Source organism: Mytilus edulis, chromosome 3 (genome assembly GCF_963676685.1).
Source record: "Mytilus edulis chromosome 3, xbMytEdul2.2, whole genome shotgun sequence".
In the NCBI taxonomy this organism is placed as follows: Eukaryota; Metazoa; Mollusca; class Bivalvia; order Mytilida; family Mytilidae; genus Mytilus; species Mytilus edulis.
This window is the reverse complement of record NC_092346.1, coordinates 92,891,472-92,916,178: the sequence shown is the minus strand read 5'-3', so window position 1 is coordinate 92,916,178 and position 24,707 is coordinate 92,891,472. Positions and strand designations below refer to the sequence as shown.

The following is a 24,707-nucleotide window of genomic DNA, read 5'->3' as shown; positions in this document are numbered from 1 at the left end:
TTTAACACCCCTTAATCATGTTATTTATACTACTTCCTTGTTCGCTTTTAAAAAAGAAATAGGTCAAGAAAGCTTTGGTTAAATGTAAGTATTTCGTGTTACATATATTAAGCAATTAGTTGTATATACTTTATATCTTTATTGATAGTACAAGTAGAATAACTTAAACAAAACAGGTCGATTAATTTGAAGGTCATGAATTTTTAAACATTAGAAAAAATGGAAAGTCCTCATCATTGATTACTTCAACAATTTCTTATTTGTTATTTATCGTTTTATACTTTTGATTCAGATATTAGTATTAACAGTTAATTCTGTTATATGAATTAACTATTTAACTTTGCTTACTATTTGTTAATATTGATTTCTGGCGACAAAACAGCTTGCAAAGAGGATGAAAAATATTGTGTTATGAAAATAATATTGTTCCTAATACAATTTTTTCATGATTGTTAAAGGAAGTTATCCAAATTTGCATTATTTTGTATACTCAGTCAATATTCTATTGATGGAATACAATGGAATTTGTCTTTTTGTTTATTTCATTGATAATAAAAAGCACATGTTATAAGTGATTTTCAGTACTTTAAATTAGCAATATTTATGGGTAAGATATAGAACTATTAACACGTCCGACTTTGATTATTTATAAATTTCAAATTTGAAAATATCGTAACATGACGAAGTAAATGTTTGTTTACAATATTTAAAATATTACTACAAAATGTTTTCAAAAGCAATATTTTCCCTTAAAAAAAGATACGCGATTACTTCAAACTAGATCAACACCAGTCCTGTCATTTCTCATAAGGGCATCAAATCCACTGCATCATTCCAGTTTCAATTCTAAATTATATGTATCAGAGACCATTACTGACAATTCATAGCATGAAGAAATATCTGATACACGAGATAAAGGGGTGAATCTGTTTCTCTAATGATTTAAGTTGATTTCTTAACAGGTTTATCCTTACGTTCAAATATTAACAGAAAGCTGTATTCTTATATGTGACGTCATCAGACATGACTTCTTAATAGGAAATTCAGAAGAAACCAAGAAAGGACGACATAATAGAATTGCGACCAATCATTTGCCGAGAACTGTTTTCTTCACACCGATCGAGAAATATAAAAATAGCATGAAACTTTCTTGTGTGTTTTTTCATCAACTTGGATCGTTTATTATCATGAAACAATTGACTTCTTATATTCGGGGCTTTACTCTTTAAATACTGATGCTTCAAACTTATGATATGGTTCTCAAAAGACGGGCATTTTAACGGCAAATTATTGTTTTATGTATATACAAGAAGTTGAAGACAAACTCATAAGCTAGTAAGAAACTTAAAAGCGACATGTTTATAAGTACATACGATACAGTTTTGATCCCGTATTTAAAGTTTGATGAAACTCTCCATAAAGGCTATTTTTTGCCTGATTAAATCAAATATGTAAAAAAAACCCCTTCATGTGCTACTTTTTTAGTGAAATGAGGTCGAAATTTTGTTTATTTGCTCAAAATTCGGATTTGTGACCGTATTTTCCCTTTCGAAAGAAAGACATATTTTGGTTTTGTTTTAAAAGATAAACACAATTTGGTTTTTGTTAAATAATTTGTAATTTCTGTATTTTATAAGTATCCTAAACATTTATGCATTTTTTATTCAGAAATAACTCATATTTATTAAATGGTCATGCATGGAGAAAAAAACGTCAGTTTTTGCTGTAGATTTATCAAAATTAAAAAAAATTGCACAGTCTTATAAAATTTGGTCCACATAATCTCCCTGCAAAATAAAACAAACTTCGTTTTGAAAAATAGGGGTCCATGCACTCGTTTTCAAATTAAATCAGTTTGAATGATAAAAATCAGTCGAAAAATGCATCTTTTCCCGATATGTCACAGTTTGACGTCGCGAAAATAACATTTTACGTTAGTAAAGTCATTACCCTCCCCTGTAACTGTATCGTATGCCCTTAAAGGACAATAAATTGGATGATGGTTAAACTCAAGAAAAAAACAGACCAGTATGCCAAAACATTATAGTGATTGTAAAAATACTCAGGCAGTAGCAGTTTTTCAATTGGGCATAGGGCTCTGTTCTGTTTTGTTCTGTTGAAGGGCATAGCAGCACCGTTGTTTTTTAAATTGAGATACACATGATGCTCGTTAAGTGTTTCGACCTCTTTCATATCTGAGACATTTTTTTTTGTAACTGATATATTAATTGTTATTTTTATTACAGGATCATCATTCAATGGTTTACACAAGATCATGCAAAGAATTCTTATCCTTACGTTTGTAAGTTATTATCGATTAGAAAAGTTATAAGTAACATACCTGACAAAAATTATTATGAACATTTTTTTTAATAGTTTTATTGGTTCGTAAAAGCGTTGACTGATAACATTTTTTATGAAATTCAGGAGAGATTATTTTGTAATTTACCGCACGCAAAAGTCCTTCAACTCGATCTACTTTATAACTCAGCATGTAAATATACATTCTGATTTGTTTGTGTCGACAAGGACTAAAGTAAGATAAGCTACGAACGTACGGAATAAGCCGCTTCTCTGGGTTGATTCATTTTGGAATTTTTCTTAAGAATAATAATCTGTCTCTAACTATTGCAATAGAATGTAGTGTCGATGTTAGTATCTTATAACTTACATTTATTTGAATATTAATGATTATAGACATTAGGTCCAAATCATTATCTAATTTAGCAACAATGATAGTATACATACGTATTTAACGAGCTTATGTTAATATTGTAAAAGATGGGCGAAAAATACCAGAGGCACATAAGGACACAAAACATATCATAGAAAACTAAAGACTTAGCATGCTTAGCAACACGAACCTCACCATAAAGTAGGGTAGGTCTCATGTGCTCCAGAAGTGCAAGCAGATCTTATGCCATATAATGCACCCCGTCGTATTTCTCGTGTTAGAACAAACACAATGACAAGTTTCAAAACGAAAATTAGTTATCTCTCTTTCTCATAACTTACATGTTTCATGAAGACACTGAGGAATTATCTCAGGATAATTTGATTTCTTTAACATTACACATTAATTAACTAAACCTAGTTAGTATTTAATACAAAACGTTGACTTATCTCATATCCAATACAAATGTTTTGCATTCATTTTGTTCAGATGGAAACTGTTTTATTGTAGATATCAGCTGTATTCGCAGAATCGAACATCAGCATTCACTTTGACTGTTCAAAATTACAGTTCTGGGAGAGGGAAAAGGTACAATGCAATGCATCAAACCCAATATTCCAATGTGCTTGGGATATCTTCAGCAATCAATATGAAATGAAATGTGTTCGAAAACCAATACTAATAAGAATAGGTAATTAGTATAAGCATGACCTGTAAAAAATGTTGTAAATTTAATTCTTTCAAGTAAGTAACGTGATGTCATGAGAAACAATGATAGAAAATTCCAATTCGGAACAAATCATATGGGGAATAATTTTTTTTTGTAATTTATTTTTATTTCATCTGAAAATACTCCAAGTATTGTGATACATAATTATATAGTTAATTCATAATACATGTATTGATATTAAATTTTTCAATAACAGTCTAAAATCAAAAAGTTAGTTATGCTAATTGTTCTAAATTTTCTACTCGATCATACACATCCTTTATCACTCTGGATTAGAATACCTGAATATGCTGATAAGGTTAAAGATGGCATCAGCCTTCTCCTCTAGCCACATGCATCACTGCCTATACAATGATGTTGAACATGAGAGGTACCAGGAGAGGCCACCAGAGATCATTAACAGATAACATGTTGGACAGAATCACATAATAAATGTCAACCTAAGTCAAGGGGAGATAATTCAAATACAATCAAACAAAAACTAGTATATCAATATATATATATAACAATATCAATAAACATAGATAGTACTTTAAAGTTGGACACAAATCACTGTCCAGTTGTGATGTGCATCAACATATTATTAATTCTACATGAACTATTATAAAGCCTTAAGTAAGTACAAAATAGAAAGATCTCTCCTCACATGTGAACTAAGTTTTTAATCAATTCCCATTTACTATCAAATTTCTCTCTTGCCTTAGGGGATCTGTGAAAGAAGGTAGATATTTTTTCTATTCGGTAGGAAGTTTTAATCATAGCTATGACGCCTGTTATAGTCGGTAATGAAGTATTAAAGCGACATGTATAAATGTAATATTTAACCAGAATAGTGAGTAAGTTTAGGGAAACATCCCAAGACTCTGACCCAAGAACAATAGTTTCCACATTAAGTATTAAAGTTAAATTACTTTCAACTAGAAAAAGTGCTGCAATTTCTAACCACAAATTTCTAACTAGGGTACATTCACAGAAAAGGTGACTTATAGTTACTTTAGTTTCATTACAGAAACTACATACGTTAGTTTATTTTAACCCATATTTCTGCCCTTATGCATTTGTAGCGAGAGTTCTATTAAATCTTAAACTGGAACATACTGAATTTGTTGTTTTTAGTGCAACAAAAGGGTTAACTATAAATGAAATCATAATTTTCTATATGAGTGCCTAGTTCCTTACACATTGTGTTTTCTTGTTTTGTAGGACGTTCTATATACATTGACAAGAATAATTTATAAAAGAACTGACATGACTTTTTATTGTTTTTTAATAATTCAAATTTATCGTTAGATATGTGCGTAATTTTCTCTGAAGTAGTTATTAGATTTTTCCAGTCTTTTGGTATCATATGAAGCAAAGAATGGTATTCGAAGAAATTAATATTTAGATTATATTTTTCGCAGAATTCTTTTAAGGTAAAAAAAATACTGTTTTCATCAAGTAAATCACCTACAAAGAAAACTCATGATTCAACCCAACTCTGATAAAAGACAGTTTTATTATTAATTTTCAAACTCATGTTTAGCCATATGGATTGTTTCATGATCCCTTAAGCAGTGCCATTAGTGACAGTGTTTAGGATATTCAAGTTTAGTAAAATATCTTTCCAGAAATTATTAAAATTTGAAGAAATCTTTTGGATACCATCAGGGGTCATCAACCATATGTTGTCTGCTCCTAATCTGTTATATTGATCTATTAACAATGTTTTCCATGGGGATATATTCAAGGGGTCTAAATGTTGATTTATCCATGTCATCTTTAATGAATAACAAAAAGATCTTATATCTGGCATTTTCAACCCCCCATTTTCAAATAACCCTATCATAGCTTTTCTTTTAATCTTGTCTGGTTTTCCTAACCAAAAGAAACTAAAAAAAATATTTTGAATTTCTTTTATTTTATCATCAGGCGGGGAATAATTGAGAACTAAACAGCCACAAAAAATTCCTCATCGCACAACCAAACAAACATATATGAAAAACCTACACGTTTTTATGATTTTACATATACGAATTTATGGGGTATTAATGTGGAAATGTAAATCATTACTTCAAATTTTTTTTTTTTAAATAATAAAATACGGTTTATTAAGATGAAAGAGTATAACACATATAAAATTATCAAACATTTTGTAACACCATGAAAACTAAATGTTTTACTATATTTGTTATTAAAACTGATGAATAGCCTCTCATTATCTACTGTAGGCAACCGACCGACGATACAAGGAGGATTGCATTTCGGACCTTGTAGTAAAGATCGATACCAACCATTCCATATCGTATCGAATCGCACTGTAGACTGTTGGTACCTCAAAAATTATTGCACAGAGGAAGGACAGGTTCTTTGTGATAACAGGACTGGTGGTCTAGACAGAACTTGTCGATGTGACTATACTAATGGTTACGCCTTTGTACAGTCGCCGAAGAATAACTTTTCCTGTATACCATCGGAGGAAGATTGTTCCTGTTTCAAAAAAATCTGTAGCAATAAATTCCATCGAATTAACCCAGGTAAAGAGCCACATACTTTTCTATATGTTTGCATTTTTCATGATAACAGTTTGTAATTTTCATTATTATAAATAATAGCAACAAGTAATTGCTACTTGATTACTAAAAAGTATTATAATCAAGATATTTAAAGAATAGAATATGTGAAAGGTGCCATAAGTTAAATTATGCTAATTCGTACTACTCTTGAATAGAATATGTGCATAATTTCCCGCTCTTCTAATTTCTAAATTTGTTAACTACGAATTGTCGTTATAAATGGTACGTAATTGCTGCTGAAATTTCCATTTTGTTTACTCAAAATGTTAAGCGGGTCAACGAATTCGGGTTTTTCGTTTGTTTAAGTAGTCGATTTTTTCTACAGTGTGAAAGCGTAACGTTGAAAAAAGTACTGTGCATTAGATACACTTGAATGATGTATACAACACAGTGTTTTGGTGAATCCCTACACATTTTTTTATGAACAAAACAGAAATCATAGTTACAATACCACATCTTTTTTAGAGGAAATATTATATCACTATTACAGATAATGCGTAGGACAGGTTTTTTTCTTTCTAGAAAATGCAGTTTTATGTGAAATAATGTTTCCGGATATTGACGTGCATCCTTGTATGTTTTTCTCCTTTCTACGGAATATTCAATTTGCTATATATCCAAACGTATAAACTTAATACAGCTGTTAATCGATATTCATATGGAATTCCGCATCTTCTAGTTGCATGCAAAATTACATACTATTCGTGTGATAACCTATTTTTATACCTGCTACCTCAATTGGCAATTATTTCCTATTCTTTTCCCCTTATAATACGTTATATAATTCAAACGGTAATGTTAGTTATACACCGATTATATTCATATAAAAATGACCAGACATAAAAGTATATACATTTCTCTAATTCTATTAAAATATATCCTTTCTGAACCCATTAGGATATATTTAAAAAAAAAATCTGCGTGTGGTGGCTGGTGATCTCAGAAGATGATTGGCTGAGAGAAAGGGTCTTAACCTTTCTCAGCTACCTGAAATGATCAAAAGGTTCTAACAGGTGTTAATGAAATTGACAACTTTGTTGAAAGGGAAGGCACTCAAAGTGGATTTTAGTTTAAAAAAAAAGAAAATTTATCTTATAAACATTAGAGAAACAGATGTATACATAGTAACACTATCTCAATAGTTAAATTATATTTAAATCTTAAAGTCTTCGCCGAGGCTTGGACTTTAAAATTGATAATTTAACTATCTCGATTGGATAAATCCGATAAACACTGGTATCAATGTAATAATCTATATTTATCGGTATTTCTGGTGGGGTAAAAATTATATATAAAGTTCAAAAGTAGGTTAATAAGTCTAAAGTTGTGTGCAACGATATGGAGGAAGTTAAAACAGTACATATCTTGCATCAGTATTGAACAGTGTTGAACAAGTAATGACATGAACATAAGTAGTATATGTATGATCAGTGTTTGAAGTGCAGTTTTGCACTATTTAGTAGTACTTGCATTTGATCGCTAGACTATTGCATAAGTAATTATTTACGCCATTGCATATTACGGCTGAAGTGTTTATTAAACATTCAATGATATCCCGGCTGTATAGAAATATAGAGATCTCATTGTAAAAACATGTTATGTCCGCTCAGAAATATTTTATGTATGTAATTGCTCATCAAATGTTGACATAAGAAGTTTCAGGTTTTTAAACTTGCATAAGTCAAAACCTCTCTCTCTTAAAAAAGAAGATTAAATTAAGCCATTTTTGTTACTTTTTAAAGTGGTAATACTTATCAAAGACGACAGACTAAAAGTATGGTACATACGCGTGTCGCATATTTTGTCAACACTCTGGCACTAGAAAGGAGGCCCCTGGAATCAAGATAATTGAATGCCAAAATGAACAATAGAGTTGAACAAATATTAAAAACTGATCATTGGGCCAATACAAATGCAGTGATAACAATCATAACTTGGGTAGAAAAACCCCTGTATGACAACTAATTAAGAATTAAATCATGAGGGCTTGAATTCATTGTGATTCTCCCACGGTTTGGCCCTTTCTTAAAAAAAATTTAACCACGCTTAGCTTACTTTTGATTAAGAAACTTTGATTTTAAAAAATCTTATCGTCGTGTGTTTATAATTTCATGTTTTACCGACCTTTATTTCACATTCGTGCATTGTTCCTTAGAATGCTTATTTTTTTCGTCATGGTTCATGACGATTTTTACTTAATCGGACCTTGGGAAGCTCATTCATGAATATAAAAACGAGAGAGTAAGAAAGCTTTAACAAATCATGACGTTGACGATTAGTTAACATATCTTTTACCACGGTGTTTATTCAACGTGTTTGAAGAACGTTATTGTGTCAAAATTCAGCATTGTATAAAAAGCAGGAATACAGTTTACAGAAAAAGAATATATCAATGATATACAAACAGCAAACAACATTTCTGACGAAACACAATTAATTTACAGGAGTAATGAAACTGCAGTTCACATTTAACAATTATTTGTTAATTTTATTTTGAAATACTAGTGTCTAAGTTTAACCTCTTTTCTTTTCTTTTGTGTGATTTTATTTTTATAATTTGTAGAATATGAATGTGTAGAATCATACAAAGCGATTAGTTTTACAGGCACATGCCTTATCTCAGACAAGTAAGTATACTAGTATTAAAAAAAAACAGTATTATATATATATATTAGTACAACGATTAATTTTCCGTATTGAACATTTTTTTAAAAACAAATATCACATTAAAAAGACTACATTCAAATGTTATTAAGGTATAGAATTGCTGCAGGTTTTCGTTTTCTTTTCACTTTAAAATTTAAGACTAATTTGAAAATATTGACAATGACAAAATGTTATATTTAACTATATTTGTGTTATTTTTTAAAGACCACCTCTGACAACACCAGCAACGGATTATAGTTCCTCTCTCTCCTCTATCAAACTCAACTCTGTTTCAGGTAAGACAAGGGTTATACATTCAGTACTGTAACATCATGAATTAAAACGGCTATATATCGTATGATCATAAGCCCATGATAAGTGTATGCTCCAAACATACCATACTAGAAATTATTTGTTTTAGCAAAAAAGGCAGTTCTCATAATAACATGCGATCATCCTGAAAGGGGGTGTATCTATTAGTCATTCGCATTAAGCACACTCGCTTTTTCTTCATAAGAAAATGCCTATACCAAGTGTGGAATATGGCAGTTGTTATCCATATGTTTGATGTGTTAGAACCTTTTTTTTACGATTTGATAAGTGATTTTCTGTTTTGAACTATCTTCGGAGTTATGTATTTTTGTCATATAACTTTTTAGCCTTTTAGAAATGTCGTTCAATATTTATATTGAAAGTGATATTACTTAGACGCTGATATAAAATACGATTAATGGTGCAAACACAAAAAACATAAAAATTCGCGCTTCATAGTTAATATATAAAATTTCATTACATTTTAGTTTTAATATTACATTATATGTAGACATGCAATCAGGGAATAATATACTAAAGAACAATGAAATAAAAAACGGCAAATAAAGATATCAGGATACCTAGCTTGAAAACAACCAGTTAACACAAAATATTTATTTATACATCACAATTAAACACTACGAAGGACTAGAATATAAAGTCAAGAAGCAGAAATGTATCATTAGTTATGAAAATATGCATAAAAAACAGTTTTCAATTGCGACAAAAAAGTAAAACCAATGCATAGCTGCTGGCATATTCTAGAAGAATATTTAAAGTCCAGTGCATTTGGTTCTTTAAACATCAAAACCCTATAGTAGACAAATAAGATAGTATTTGTTGAACCTCAAAATGCATAAAGGTTTCATTAGAATCCTCCTGAAAACTTGAAAATATTATTCGAAGAAATGAACGAATTGATTTATTTTTGCTATTTAAATACATTCAGTAGGTTGTACGCAAAACGACAAATCAAACTGTTTATGTATAAGCATAATTCTCTTTTATAGTAAATATCGCTCGTTCTGAATAGGTTATATGTGATAAAAAGTAAAATCACAACAATACTGAACTCCGAGGAGAATTCAAAACGGAAAGTCCCTTATGAAATGGCAAAATCAAAAGAAAAAACACATCAAACGAATTGCTAACTGTAATATTCCTGACTTGGTACAGGCATTTTCGTATATTATGAAGGTTAAGGAAGTCACTAGATCAAACAGAAATAAAATATGTTGTCAGTCAATGTAATGCAGTTGTACATGTATTCAATAAAAAAGAGACATCCATTTTCTTTTACTTTTATAATGTATAGCATTCAAACGGTCTTTTACTTTCGAAAGTGTCATGTTTATAAAGTATATAAATATAATTTTGTACCAACATATCAATGCATATACATTGGTAAGCCTATTTATTTCAATGAGAGAATTAACTTACAGATTCTAAAGAATCTGGTTGGGTTGCTGCAGTAGTAGTGGTATGCTTAGTCGTATTTGGTAAGTTTACAAGTTTATTTCAGTTATGTTCTGCTAGCCGCCAGCATTTTGGATCAATTGACTGTATCTAAACTACTTTTGACAGGGAGAATATATTTAATTATTTAATAAATGTGTAAAATAGAAAATTAAATAAATTGGACATTACGCCTTTTTGTTACCTGTGAGCCAAAATGAAAAATTTCATGGATTACATTTTTTATTGTTAATATTGCAACGTTATAGTAGCATCAATTTAGCATGAGAATACCAAAAACACATGCTTGTATTGTTCATATTTCTAACAGTTGACCATATGCATGATATGTCGATAAGGCTATTATCTTGAGTTGCAAGGCATATAGCTCCTAGATTTCAAAGATATTTAGCTTTTCTGTTGCTTAGATTTTATCATTTTAAATTAAGGTAAATCCAGAAAAACACAAGGAAGCCATTTCATTCGTACGTATTTCCTATGAACCCCATGACAACGTGTTCTTAGTTTTGCGAAAACAAATTAATATTACAAACGATTGCAAAAATGTAAAAAAATATGTTCTACTATTTCGATTAAAGTTATTTATGTATATTTGTTCGATGTACACATCTGGATTGCTTTGAGCTAAATATTGGTGAATACCTGGCATTAATTGATAAAACAAATGATATAAGTCCTGTATTACTATGTTTTGTTTTTTTGCAGCACCATTACTTGCATTGATCATTCTTAAATTCGGTAGGTATCATTTATGCAGTCAAGACTTAGCTCTTATCTTGAAAAAATACACATATTCCGAAATTGTCCTATTTTGTAAAAAAATATCGATTTCATTCTTGATATATTAATGTATTCTCTTATTTCTATATTTATCACTAACATTTTTTTATGATCAGTGATCAGATGTCTGTTCACATGTCACCATAAATACTTATTTAAAACGCATGAACCGTCATCGTCATGATTATTATCGTAATCGTCGTAATCCTCCTTTCCCTCCTCATCCTCCACATCATCATCGTCATCATCATCATCGTTATCGTCATCATCATCATCATCATCATCATCATCATCATCATCATCATCATCATCATCATCATCATCATCATCATCATCGTCGTCATCATCATCCTCATTGTTTATCATCCTCATCGTTGTTGTGATCGTGTCGTCGTCGTCATAGTCACCTTCATCGTCGTCGTCATCTTCATCGTCATCATCGTCATCGAAATCGTCATCGAAATCGTCATCATGTTAAAATCTAAATTTAAAAGTTAAAATTTTATCATATCGGAGAACATAAGATAGATTGGATAAAATCATATTTGTCTGAAAGGCAACAAGAAGTCCAATACGCCAACTTTAAATCTGATAAATCGTTTGTAAAATATGGAATGCCTCAAGGTTCTTTTTTAGGTCCTCTGTTTTTTTAATATATATAAATGATTTACAACTTCATGTTAAACAATCCAACATGGATTTATATGCTGATGATTCATCATTGCATTTTCATGATAAAAGCATTGAAAAAATAAACAGCATATTGCAATCTTGGTGTAACAATAACAGTATGAAAATTAATGCACAAAAAACTCAGTGTATGAAATTGGGGTCAAAACAAATACTTACACAACTATCATATACATGTATTACCGTCAACAAAGCATGTATTGAGGATGTCCATTCTTTTAAATTACTTGGAATTGACATTGATGAATTTAAGCTGGGAAGATCATGTTGATCGTATATGTAAGATTATCTTATCTAAAATAACACTTTTATATAATATATATATATTTGCCATATACACACAAGGCAACTATTTTATAATGCATATATTCTACCATATATAGACTATTGTAGTTCAGTTTGGGAAAATTTATTACAAAAAGATTCAGTAGGAATCATAAAACTTAAAAAAAAGAGTAGCAAGAATTATACTGGAATGCGTTATTTCTATCCCATCTAATTTCATGTTTACATCTTTAAAATGGCTATCTTTTACAAAAAAGAATAAAAAACCAACAATCAATTCTTATGTATAATATTAAAAATGGACTAACACCTGATTACTTAGCAATGCTAACTATTGATGTTGTGCAACACCACAACTTACGATCTGTCTCTAATAATGATATATTTGTTCCAAGACCAAATACAAATTCTTATAAAAAATCTTTTCATTATTCTTCAACCAAGGTAGGGAATAATTAACCACTCAAAATAAAAAAAAAGTGAGGAATTATTAAAAAACATTGTTATAATCATTTGTTTTGTTGTAAGAATAAAAAAAAATAAACAAAACTTTATCAAATATTGCCATTTATTGACATTTGTATATTTGAATGATTGAATTGTGTATATACTAATACTATATATTGTAATATATATTTTATTTTAACGTATGAATGTATTAATGTTAATTGTATGCATGTATTTTGTTTAAGGCCTCAATGACAATTAGACTAGTTCTAATTGAGTAACCCTTTTTAAAATATTTATTATTATTATTATTATTATTATTATTATTATTATTATTATTATTATTATTATTATTATTATTATTATTATTATTATTATTATTATTATTATTATTATTATTATTATTATTATAGTCATTGTCATCATCTTCATCATGATTTGGGATTTCAAACATGACAAATCTGTTTCATTATAATCTCCTACAGCGTTTTCCATAACTAATTTTAAAGTTTATTTTTTAAAGGACCATTTTGTATCAGAAGATGGCGAATGTGCATCGGTGGTTCATGTGAGTACTGAGTTTAAACTACATCATGATGTAATGCAAATCTGTCTCTATTAAGTAAAATATGTACTTTGTTAGATTATTTTTTTTGTCTGTCTGTCTGTCTTATTTTCCCCATGTTTTTATGATTCGGATGCTGTTAGTCTAAATTAGTTTTTAATACTTTATACCTTTTTGATGTGTTTAAAAAAGTGAAAACAATTTCATGCTTTTGCAACTTTAATTATTTTGCAATATTTGAAGGGATGATTTCTTTCAAGAATGTATTTGTGATCTTAATACAAATCTATACAGCTTTTGTGTTGAGTTTGAATGTCCTTATTATATATTTCGCCTCTCATTCCCATGTTAAACAAGTTGACCCGAATTTGACCGTTTTAACTTGTTTACCAGAGTAATTTGTTTATTTGTTGTATTTAGGACCCTTGCCTTCGATCTAATATACTTCTCTGCTAAAGAGTCGGTTGTGTTCGGTGTTGTATAAATCACCTGTACTGTATATCCTAATTAATTTGCATCTCCCCTACCGGCGACAGTTTTTGTTTAAAATCATAAACATTGGCAATAATTCATCGAAAAGTGGAACCTTGTTTTCAGTGGTTTGAATTGAATTTTCTTTCTAGTAAAGGTATAAAGCAGAAATATTTGATTGAGCTTTCCGCTTCAAATTTGTTTTTCGTCCGTTGTGTAAAAAAGTGCAAAAACCTTATTAGTGTTAATGTCTCTCTGGGTTCTACCGCATCTCTTTTAAATGCCACAATACAAATATACCTTCCTTGCTTATTTTACCTTCTAGAATAAAGAGATCTATTTCTTATCTATTTGTTGGCACCCCGAGTGGAAATATAACATTCACAGTTAATGATTAATCATAATTGTTCCTTTCGTATCTTTCCGTCTTTATATAAATTTCTCCGGTAACTGATTGGTCAATGTATTTACGTTTAAAAATTTTAAATTAAGTACTTTTCCAGACATGAACCAATGCATTCGTCAGTTTGATAATGGTGTTCGAACACTTAGATGTTATAAATATTCGTTCATTTGTATAAATATTGTTGTTTGTCACATCTTATAACTTACATGTACAGTATATATTCGTGATGTCAACAATATAATGTAAGCATAGATAATTTGGATTGAGATCTATATACACATGATACAGATAGTTTCTATTCCTGACGAGCTATTCATGTCATTGTTAACTGTGTACATGTATACAATCTAATTCAATGTTTATATCAAGTGGGATAGAAATGGGACGGATTCAGTGTGTCTGTGGTTTTTTTTTCTTTTCAATTTTTATTTATGGATGTTTTGTGTTGGGGCATAGGCAGGCCTCCTTTAGTACCGAATGTGTTTTATTACATAGCATTTTTTTTTATTCTTCTTTGGTGTCCAGTACTGAAGTTTCTTACTCCGGTTTTGATAAACTGCTGCGCCATGGTCGCATGGTACACCTGCCACGATTAATCTGTTGTAGAGTTATCATAGGCTCAGACGTACTTATAAATATAATTATTTTTTGTGACTGTATCTTACATTAATTTGTAGGATCCTTTACTATAGATGATTTAGCTGATCTGTAAAAATAACATCTCCATGCCTTATATATCATGTACTGTAGTACGACGCTAGATTAATTGGTGTTACGATATCTCAGTAGCATGGGTTCGAATCCCGGCGACGGAAGAACAAAAAATTTGCGAAAGAAAATTTACAGATCTAACATTGTTGGGTTGATGTTTAGACGAGTTGTATATATATATACATATATACAACTCGTCTAAACATATATACATATTGTTTCCCCAAAGGGCATTAATGAAAAACATAGGAGAGTCACTCATTTTCCCTACCATCACTAATTTCCTGCCATCACTTGTGTCCAGTAACTCCGGCTTCCGTACTGGACTATTACACTTTTCAGGAATTTGTGAATTATACTAGTTTTAATTACAGTTGGCAGTGATGTGTAAATACGCAGCCACGTTCAATTACTTAACCTTAGTAAAAATTTATTACTCATTTTTCTTATCATCAAATTACTATATTTTGGGGATGTTTAAATACGCAGTCTCTGTTGCAATTGCTCTACCGTTGTCATATTTTAAATATTATACCAGCTTAGATCGGTCAGGACTGTTTATTGGGACTGTATTTCACATCTCAACTGACACCACATTTGGGAATTTAGAGTTGTGCCAGTTGACATCGTAAATAACTATTTTTATTTTGGCATATCTTTATAGTCTTTGCCCCGTGTTTGGAAATTTTAAAATTGTTCCAGCGTTCGCTTAAATTGTATAAATTTCAAGATTTGGATAGTCCTAATTTGAATTGACATGATTCATTTGTGATCGTGCAATTACCGAGGAAGGATATCTGTTATCCAAAATATCTAACATATTGTTCGTTTTATTGTGTTTTGGTGATGTTGTACCCTTTTAGACTTGTTATATAGAGCCCAGGTGGTCGTGTGGTCTAGCGGGACGGCTGCAGTGCAGGCGATTTGGTGTCACGATATCACAGTAGCATGGGTTCGAATCCCGGCGAGGGAAGAACCAAAAATTTGCGAAAGCAAATTTACAGATCTAACATTGTTGGGTTGATGTTTAGACGAGTTATATATATATATATATATATATATATATATATATATATATATATATATATATATATATATAAAGAAGTCTAAATTGAAAACTACGTTCAAACCTATGATTTCGTTGGATAAAAACCGCAATTTTTATACGTGTGCATGTAAAACAAATTTCGTTGCAGAAGGGTCTAAATACAGCACAAACAAGCTTTTCCAAAAGACCAAAACAGTGAAAAAGTAAATTTAAACAAAATATATATAAACTTGTTGATATAAGTGCCTGTGAGTATAACCTATGAGCTGGTCGGTACCAATTTTTTTTTTTACTAAACATGGTATATTAATTTCTATATCACTACATTGCCTGATGTCCATACGTATAAATATCATTTCATGTATAATTATTCTTTCCACATTTTGTTTTATTTCAGACTCTCGAGCCAATATAGTTAGTAAGTATAGATTTGTTGAATACATTTACCTACGACAATATTGTAAGCGGGATCATATGATATCGAAAGTTCATGTTTTTTTAAGTCTTTTTCTGAATGGGTTTCAATGATCAATCTTACTGAATATTGTGGATGTTCAAATAAAAAAATATTGTGTTTGCTACTTATGTTAAAAAGGACGTAAAATATCGAATTTGAAATATTCGCACATATTTGTTACGTATGTGCTCTATCGGGTTGGTGTGTGTAAAAAAAAATAATTACGACAAATGTTTGTTGAGTTTTTTGTTAAATTTATATGCAAGCTAACGATTAGATTCGGTTTGGTTGTTTATTTATAATTGAATACACACATGGAACAGGATCTGCTTACCCCTCTGGAGCACTTAAGATCATACCTAGTTGTTGATGAGGCCTGTTTTCTCAGTTTTCTAAGTTGTTTTTTGTGCACTATTGCTAGTCTGTCGTTTTTGTCTTCATTATTAGCCAATGCGTTGTCAGTGTTATTTGACTTAGGAATATGAATGTTCCTTCGGTATCTTTTGCCTCTCTTTTAATCTCGTTGTGTTATACATTTATAATTCATATTTACTCAACATTTTGGCTACTGGACTCCAATTATTGTCGTGTGAACAAGGTATGTCTGATTATTGTCAATTTGATGAAACTATAGTCAACAGTTAAGTTGGTAGTACAAGGTTTTACCTCACCGTTTACTTAAGAGGAAGCTTGTTGCAAGTCAGAAATATGACAGTTGTTTTCCAGTCGTTAAATTGTTTCATATAACCGAACCTTTGGTTTTTTCATTTTGTTAATTCTGAATTTTCTAATTATTTAATAGTAATAGTAGTAAAAATAATACTTCGTGAATAGCTGACACCCAAGCGAGTATTTTCTATTTAAAAAAAATATAATATCGTTTCTTCCTTGGCTTTATTTTGTTTTTATCTCGAGCATATTTGAAAAGATCATGATCAGATCCTTCGTAAGATAACGTGTAATTGATGGATTTGTTTGATACAATGTACAATGCATTTTAATTACACCATTTATATGTTTCTATATGTTTTCTTTGTCACCGCATGTAGCTGTTTACTAGTTTCATAGTATATATTTTAAGGTAAAACTGAAGAGGAGGAAGATAAACACATGAAAGATGACACGTATTTCAAGACCTCAACAATAAATATTGCTTTGGAAATACTGCGTTCATTTCACACGTTGATAATTGTCGGACTTGAAGGGTCTGGAAAATCAAGTCTTTGTCTTGAAATTGCAAAGCATTACAAAGACATGAAATTTACAGCTTTAATGATTTCATCCAGTGATATTAAAAATATAATCCATTATATTCGACCGAATAAAACTGATTTATATATTCTTGATATTAATTTAAAACCTGGACAAAAAGATCTGCTGAAGATATGCAAGGACTATTGTAAAAGTGCAAAGTTGAAATTTATAATTACGACTTCATTAAATTACGGAAATGAAGAGGTATATCTAGATAAATTTGAGGACAAACAGCATGTAAGATTAGATCCACTATGCCGAGAAGACAAAGTTGGTATATTGGGAAATTATATGACAAAGTTCAAAATAAAAAGTTGTGAAAACTCTTATGAATCGAACTATGAGGATCCAGTTGTAATAAAAAATCCTGAAATGCCAGTGAACATATACAGGAGGATATTGGATAACATTATTGATACTGAAAATACTTTTACAGGTTTTCCTTCTGCATGCCAGAAATTCTTTTGTAATAGATCACTGTTACACCTTGAACATCGTTATTTCAATACGCCTCCTGATTCTGTCATTTCCCAAATCAATACGTTACGTAGCAACACGGAAGTGTTTGAAAAAATCAAATATGTAATTCTAGTGTATATAATGATGAAAGAAAGAACAACACTTACAGATCTAAAAAATGATGACGAAAGGTTAAAATCAATTTGTCATAATATTGATATATCATATTCGGATCTGAAGTTTTTCCTGCTAAAAGATGCAGCAAAAGACTTAGAAAGGACTTATTTAAAATGTGCAAGCAATGTATTTGAATTTAATCACGAAACAATGTCGAAAGCCGTTTGGATGTCATACACAGATATCGACAAAGAATATTGTTTGTTAAATTGTCCTTGGAGTTATATCGAGGATTATATTAGACCCCTCAAATGGCAAGTGCAGGATTACGATGTATGCATTCAGGTAGACAATTCTTTGATATTTCGAAGGCTAGAAAAAGAACTGAACGGCGGCAGTTCGTGGTCCCCTTGTCAATATCTCCTTAAATGTTATCCCTCTTGCTACGAATTTATAGATAGCTTTTGCCAGCACTATGTTAACAAGAAGGATGTTAAACGTGATATTCTTTTGAACCTCTGCAGTGCATTTTCAAAAGTTGGAACAAGTTTTGAACTGTTCACAAAATGTGTGGTTGCCAAAGACATGCTGTTTTCTTGTAATATAGACCCATTTAATAACTGCTTATTGCATTATTGTGTATTACAGGATTACGAGGGAATGCTCTCTAATATTCCAGACAATATCTTTGACAAATACCTAAACACATTTAATAGAAAAAATCATTCACCCTGCCACTTGGAATTTTATTTTGGTCGGAAGGAGATAGTCGAAAGCCATATCCACCGTATTCCAAGAACATATGAATACTATTCTAAGCTAAATAAGCTTTATCATATGGGAGAAAGAAATTTTGGACGAATAATTGAGGCAAAACATTTAAACGTGGTTGGTCAGATGGATCTTAAATCTGACGTTGTACAAAGAGCGAAATTTGGTAGTAAACTTGATTTTATCTTAGTCCAAGATATGTTGTTGAAATTGAAAAAGGAAACTATAACACTGGTAAGAATTAAACAGCTTCCAACGAATGTAGACGACAAAAACGTTGCAAGAGTTTTGGAAACGTTTGAATGTGTAATCATTAAACAGTATCGCGAACGACATCGACAGAAAGGAAGAATAACAAATATTGAAACAGGCGATCGAATAGTGATTTGTAAAGCATTCAAAAAACCACTCCCAAGACTAATAGAAATAGCTCAGTTGGAAGTGGAAATATTTCACGAAGGACAACTACCGACAAAGGGTGATTGAAACAATGTAGATAAATAAATGTTGATTTTGAATAGATATATATGTTTTAGATGGAATTTTCCTGCAAACGATATAAAGTATATGCAGCATGTAAATATAAAGAACTCTTCTGCTGAGATCATATACTTTTAAAACAAAGCTAGATCGTCACCTTCCCAAGGAAATCTACTGCCTAAAGGTATATCGAGTTACCGAAAAGATATATTGCCTTTATTACTTATATAAAGGGATTGTATAGTTTTCTTTTGTGATATATCTTGTTTATCCTTTACAAATAGACGTAATATACTGATATAGGAGTAAACATTATCGAAATCTTTTGAATTCTCAAATCATTTACTAGTAGTCAAGATTTGATGCGTTGTCAATGTTAGCGTCTTGATCATTGCATGCATTAATTACAGATTATACAATTCAACGTAGTCTCTTTGAATCAATTTAATAAAACGTGCGAGGCAGCAGAAATGAATACCATGTTATTTTTTCAATTTAAAACTGAATCACAAGATCATAATTATGAGCTCTCTGTGTATACATCGTGAAGAAAAACAGATTAACTTGTAGTTCATACAGCCTAAAGCATAAAAGATGTATTCAAAGTATGGTATATAATATATAATAATCCAATTTTAGTTGGGAAGAGCGTTGTATTCGAAATACTAAGGATTCATATTCCAGACATAGATTACTTAAGGTGTATTTGGCACACCTGATTTGAATTTTGGATCCTCATTGCTCTTCAACTATGTATTTGTTTGGCTTTCTTACTATTTTGATCTGAGTCACTGATGAGTCTTATGTATACCAAACGTGCGTCTGTCGAATCAAATTATAAGCATGGTACATTTGAAAACTAATTACTTACGTACATATTGATGATAAACACAAGACATAAAACAAATTGAAACAGAAAGCACACCGTACAAAGCATAAATACTGGTATCAAGCACAGAAAATCATAGCAATTCATAGGTAAATTAAAGCATATAAAATTACATAAAATGCAGAAAATACTGACATTCATGCAGTTTCTATTTTAGTACTCAAAGAAATTCAAGCATATAGATCACAAATATAACATTTGCAGAAAAATATAAAAGCCAGAGTATACAAGCTATATGAATTTTTGTACAATCTTAATATCTAGTTCAGCCGTGAAATAAGCATTCGCTGAAAATAACTTCTTTTGAGAGAAATTACATCATCAGCTCATCTGAATGCCAAATTGATTATTTCACCAGATATGACTTCTTATTGTTTGTAAACAAATCATAAATTGAACGAAGTAAACTTCTAGTTGTTTGTTTGAATCGTAATCCCTAAACTCAATATTTAAAAGCATCTGTTTTCGTTATCTGCAAAAATCAAAGTTAATTTTAAAAACGCTAAAAATGTTTATGAATACAAATTTTCTTGGATTGAGTGAGATTTTTATTTTCGTTGATCCTTTATAATTTTTGTTTTGCCACAGTCATCATATATGTCTATAACAATGTGTATCTCGATGATCACTTAAATGATTTTGTGGTTCACCTACACCCACATATTGAACAAAAATGGCATGCAACGAAAAAGGATGCATATATATATATATATATATATCAGTCTAAAGATTTGCACAACGGTACTGATATAAGATGTTATAATACGAAAATGTTGTTATTAAATCGTGCTGACAAATATTTCGGCTCAACAAATGGCCTTCTTCAAGTGTCACAAGTTTTAACAATACTGATACATAATGTATAAGGTGTAAAAATAGATCAGTAATAATACAGGTAAGTTTTGGTCGATTGATTATGATTTACCTGTATTATTACTGATCTATTTTTACACCTTATACATTATGTATCAGTATTGTTAAAACTTGTGACACTTGAAGAAGGCCATTTGTTGAGCCGAAATATTTGTCAGCACGATTTAATAACAACATTTTCGTATTATAACATCTTATATCAGTACCGTTGTGCAAATCTTTAGACTGATATAATTTTTTCCTTATCTGCATAGTATCGCCTATTCTAGACGATCCGGTACATAGTAAATTTGCTGGTTGGTCGTTTTATAGACTTATATATATATATATATATATATATATATATATATATATATATATATATATATATATATATATATATATATATATATAATTATTTTCTGTGACTGTATCTTACATTAATTTGTAGGATCCTTTACTATAGATAATTTAGCTGATCTGTAACAATAACATTTTCATGCCTTATATATCATGTACTGCAGTACGCCGCTAGATTAAAACTGACGTGGAAAGGTAACACACGGCCAGCGAATCTTTTATAAAAGCCCAGGTGGTCGTGTGGTCTAGCGGGACGGCTGTAGTGCAGGCGATTTCGTGTCACGAAATCACAGTAGCATGCATATGGGTTCGAATCCCGGCGAGGGAAGAACCAAAAATTTGCGAAAGCAAATTTACAGATCTAACATTGTTGGGTTGATGTTTAGACGAGTTGTATAGCGAAAGCTCTTTTTTGAGAGCCCAGGTGGTCGTGTGGTCTAGCGGGATGGCTGCAGTGCAGGCGATTTGGTGTCACGATATCACAGTAGCATGGGTTCGAATCCCGGCGAGGGAAGAACCAAAAATTTGCGAAAGCAAATTTACAGAACTAACATTGTTGGGTTGATGTTTAGACGAGTTGTATATACATTATGTACACAGCCATGTATCACCATCATTGATGGCGATCCGATGGATACATCTGTTGTAGAGTTGTCACTGACTCAGACGTACTTATAAATATAATTATTTTCTGTGACTGTATATTACATTAATTTGTAGGATCCTTTACTATAGATAATTTAGCTGATCTGTAACAATAACATCTTCATGCCTTATATATCATGTACTGTAGTACGCCGCTAGATTAAAACTGACGAGGAAAGGTAACACACGGCCAGCGAAAGCTCTTTTTTGAGAGCCCAGGTGGTCGTGTGGTCTAGCGGGACGGCTGCAGTGCAGGCGATTTGGTGTCACGATATCACAGTAGCATGGGTTCGAATCCCGGCGAGGGAAGAACCAAAAATTTGCAAAAGCTAATTTACAGAACTAACATTGTTGGGTTGATGTTTAGACGAGTTGTATATATATATATCTATACATACCTTCCGTTACATAGTTACGTTAATCATGTATAGTTTCACCTGAAGATTGTTATTTAAACATGAAAGTACTAGTGAATTAAAACTATTCATACCGGAAATGTTGAATTTTTAGTAATCTCTCTCTCTCTATATATATATATATATATATATATATATATATATATATATATATATATATATATATATATAAGTCTGAAAATTACTCCAAACAGTGTTAGAGTTAGATTTTCTACTGACAATTTTTTGTTCGTCCCTCAGCGGGATTCGAACTCACACCTTTGATACACTACAGCACCAATCGCTTAGCCTCATGTCCAGCGCTCTAGACCACTCGACCACATCCGCTATATTAAAATATAACTTCAATAGTCGTAGTGTTACCTTGTCACGGAAGGCTAATCTAGAGATAGACATGAGACACGTGTTTTTTTTTTAAGCGTGTGTAGATGTTATATTGTTATTTTTATACACAATGTATTTTTCATTTGTCAGTAATCTAACTCAACAATTTTTATATATCATATGGGATCATGATGCTTTTCATTATACAGTCACTAGAAATAAGTATATCATACAAACAAGTCTAAACAAGTGACAAACCATACAATATATATGCCCACTGGATCTCAGAGTGATAGAGATACATGGTTAATACAAATATTTATATAAGTCTGAAAATTACTCCAAACAGTGTTAGAGTTAGATTTTCTACTGACAATTTTTTGTTCGTCCCTCAGCGGGATTCGAACTCACACCTTTGATACACTACAGCACCAATCGCTTAGCCTCATGTCCAGCGCTCTAGACCACTCGACCACATCCGCTATATTAAAATATAACTTCAATAGTCGTAGTGTTACCTTGTCACGGAAGGCTAATCTAGAGATAGACATGAGACACGTGTTTGTTTTTTTTAAGCGTGTGTAGATCATGTAGATGTTATATTGTTATTTTTATACACAATGTATTTTTCATTTGTCAGTAATCTAACTCAACAATTTTTATATATCATATGGGATCATGATGCATTTCATTATACAGTCACTAGAAATAAGTATATATATATATATATATATATAGATATAAGTGCCTATAAATAGCAGCACATGACATACAAATCTAAGGGAGTGTGGATTAATCAGTACAGAGATTAATTCAATTACACAAATAAAATTATAGATTGCCTAACAATGTAATTTTAACACACTATTTAGTATGTAAATATAAGAATGTTAAAAATATTTACAAAATGATGAAAATAAACGCAATATTTCGCTAGACCAACTAGCTTTATCAAGCGTGCATCTATCCAGGTGAAATGTAGATGATAAGAAACTTTTGCAGCTCAACGTCTGTGTTGCACTTAAATGCCTTTAAAATAAGAAAATTTTTGCAGCTCAATGTCTATGAGCAATTGAATTTAGCTGCTTTGAAAATAAGAAAATTTTGCAGCTCAATGTATATGTTGTATTGGATTTAGCTACCTTAAAAATACATAATTGGTAGTTGAAGTTAGCAACGTCCATTGGCCAATATTACGGGATTATAAGGACGATGCTTTGTTTTAAATTATTCTTTATCTTTCCGGTATCTTTTTTCGTCTTTTTCGTTAAGACCATCAGGTTCTAAAGTGTAAAATATAATCTAGAAAACGATGGATATGAATAAAAAACTAATACTAAAGTAAGTCAACGATATATTTTGAAGAAAAAAAAATTAATTATAATGTTCATGGATCAATGAACAATATTTTCTATACTGATAGAAGATTACAAAAATTAAACTGTCAAATAGAAACTGTCAAAAACATGACAAAGAAGCCCTGCAACACTTATGATTAGTAAAACATAACCATAGTAATAATTCTAATAATTTATTTCATAAATGTGACATACACAAATGCAGTTGTCTACAAAGTTATATACAGATTATATAATATATATCCCAATGTAATAAAATAAGACAAACACCCAGCCTTATGAGACACTAAATATAAAATTATATAAACTATCTAAAAACTTAAAATTAAACACATTTTTTTTAAATTATTGTCAAATACCAATTATACCAGTATGTCTTTGGAATAGTTTTTAGAACAACAGGCGCGAACGTTATGGAAAAGGAACTGCTACAAAATCTCAATCCTTATTAAGGGATTTTTTTCTGCTAACAATCTTTGGAGACGTCCTTGCATTGGTAGAATTAAATTAACTAGCACATGTCTTATTC

At 30.7% G+C, this 24,707-nt stretch overlaps 1 protein-coding gene across 1 annotated transcript; it reads left to right on the top strand.

Annotated features, from left to right (window-relative positions):
- Positions 1 to 43: 43 nt before the first annotated feature.
- LOC139514987 (uncharacterized) lies at positions 44 to 19,481 on the top strand. Its single transcript, XM_071304553.1, has 11 exons — positions 44 to 84; positions 2,247 to 2,302; positions 3,185 to 3,365; positions 5,615 to 5,920; positions 8,523 to 8,586; positions 8,831 to 8,901; positions 10,360 to 10,416; positions 11,099 to 11,131; positions 13,119 to 13,163; positions 16,194 to 16,214; positions 17,335 to 19,481. Exons 2-11 carry the CDS (start codon positions 2,276 to 2,278, stop codon positions 19,338 to 19,340), a joined length of 2,811 nt encoding a protein of 936 aa, XP_071160654.1. The 5' UTR covers positions 44 to 84; positions 2,247 to 2,275; the 3' UTR covers positions 19,341 to 19,481.
- Positions 19,482 to 24,707: the final 5,226 nt, after the last annotated feature.

Bases quoted from the DNA above. Each gene is read 5' to 3' on its own strand.
- LOC139514987 (XM_071304553.1), top strand. From the start codon at position 2,276: ATGCAAAGAATTCTTATCCTTACGTTT. The intron at 8,587-8,830 runs GTAAGTATACTA...TATTTTTTAAAG, and splicing joins ACATGCCTTATCTCAGACAA to ACCACCTCTGACAACACCAG. The intron at 11,132-13,118 runs GTAGGTATCATT...TATTTTTTAAAG, and splicing joins ATTGATCATTCTTAAATTCG to GACCATTTTGTATCAGAAGA.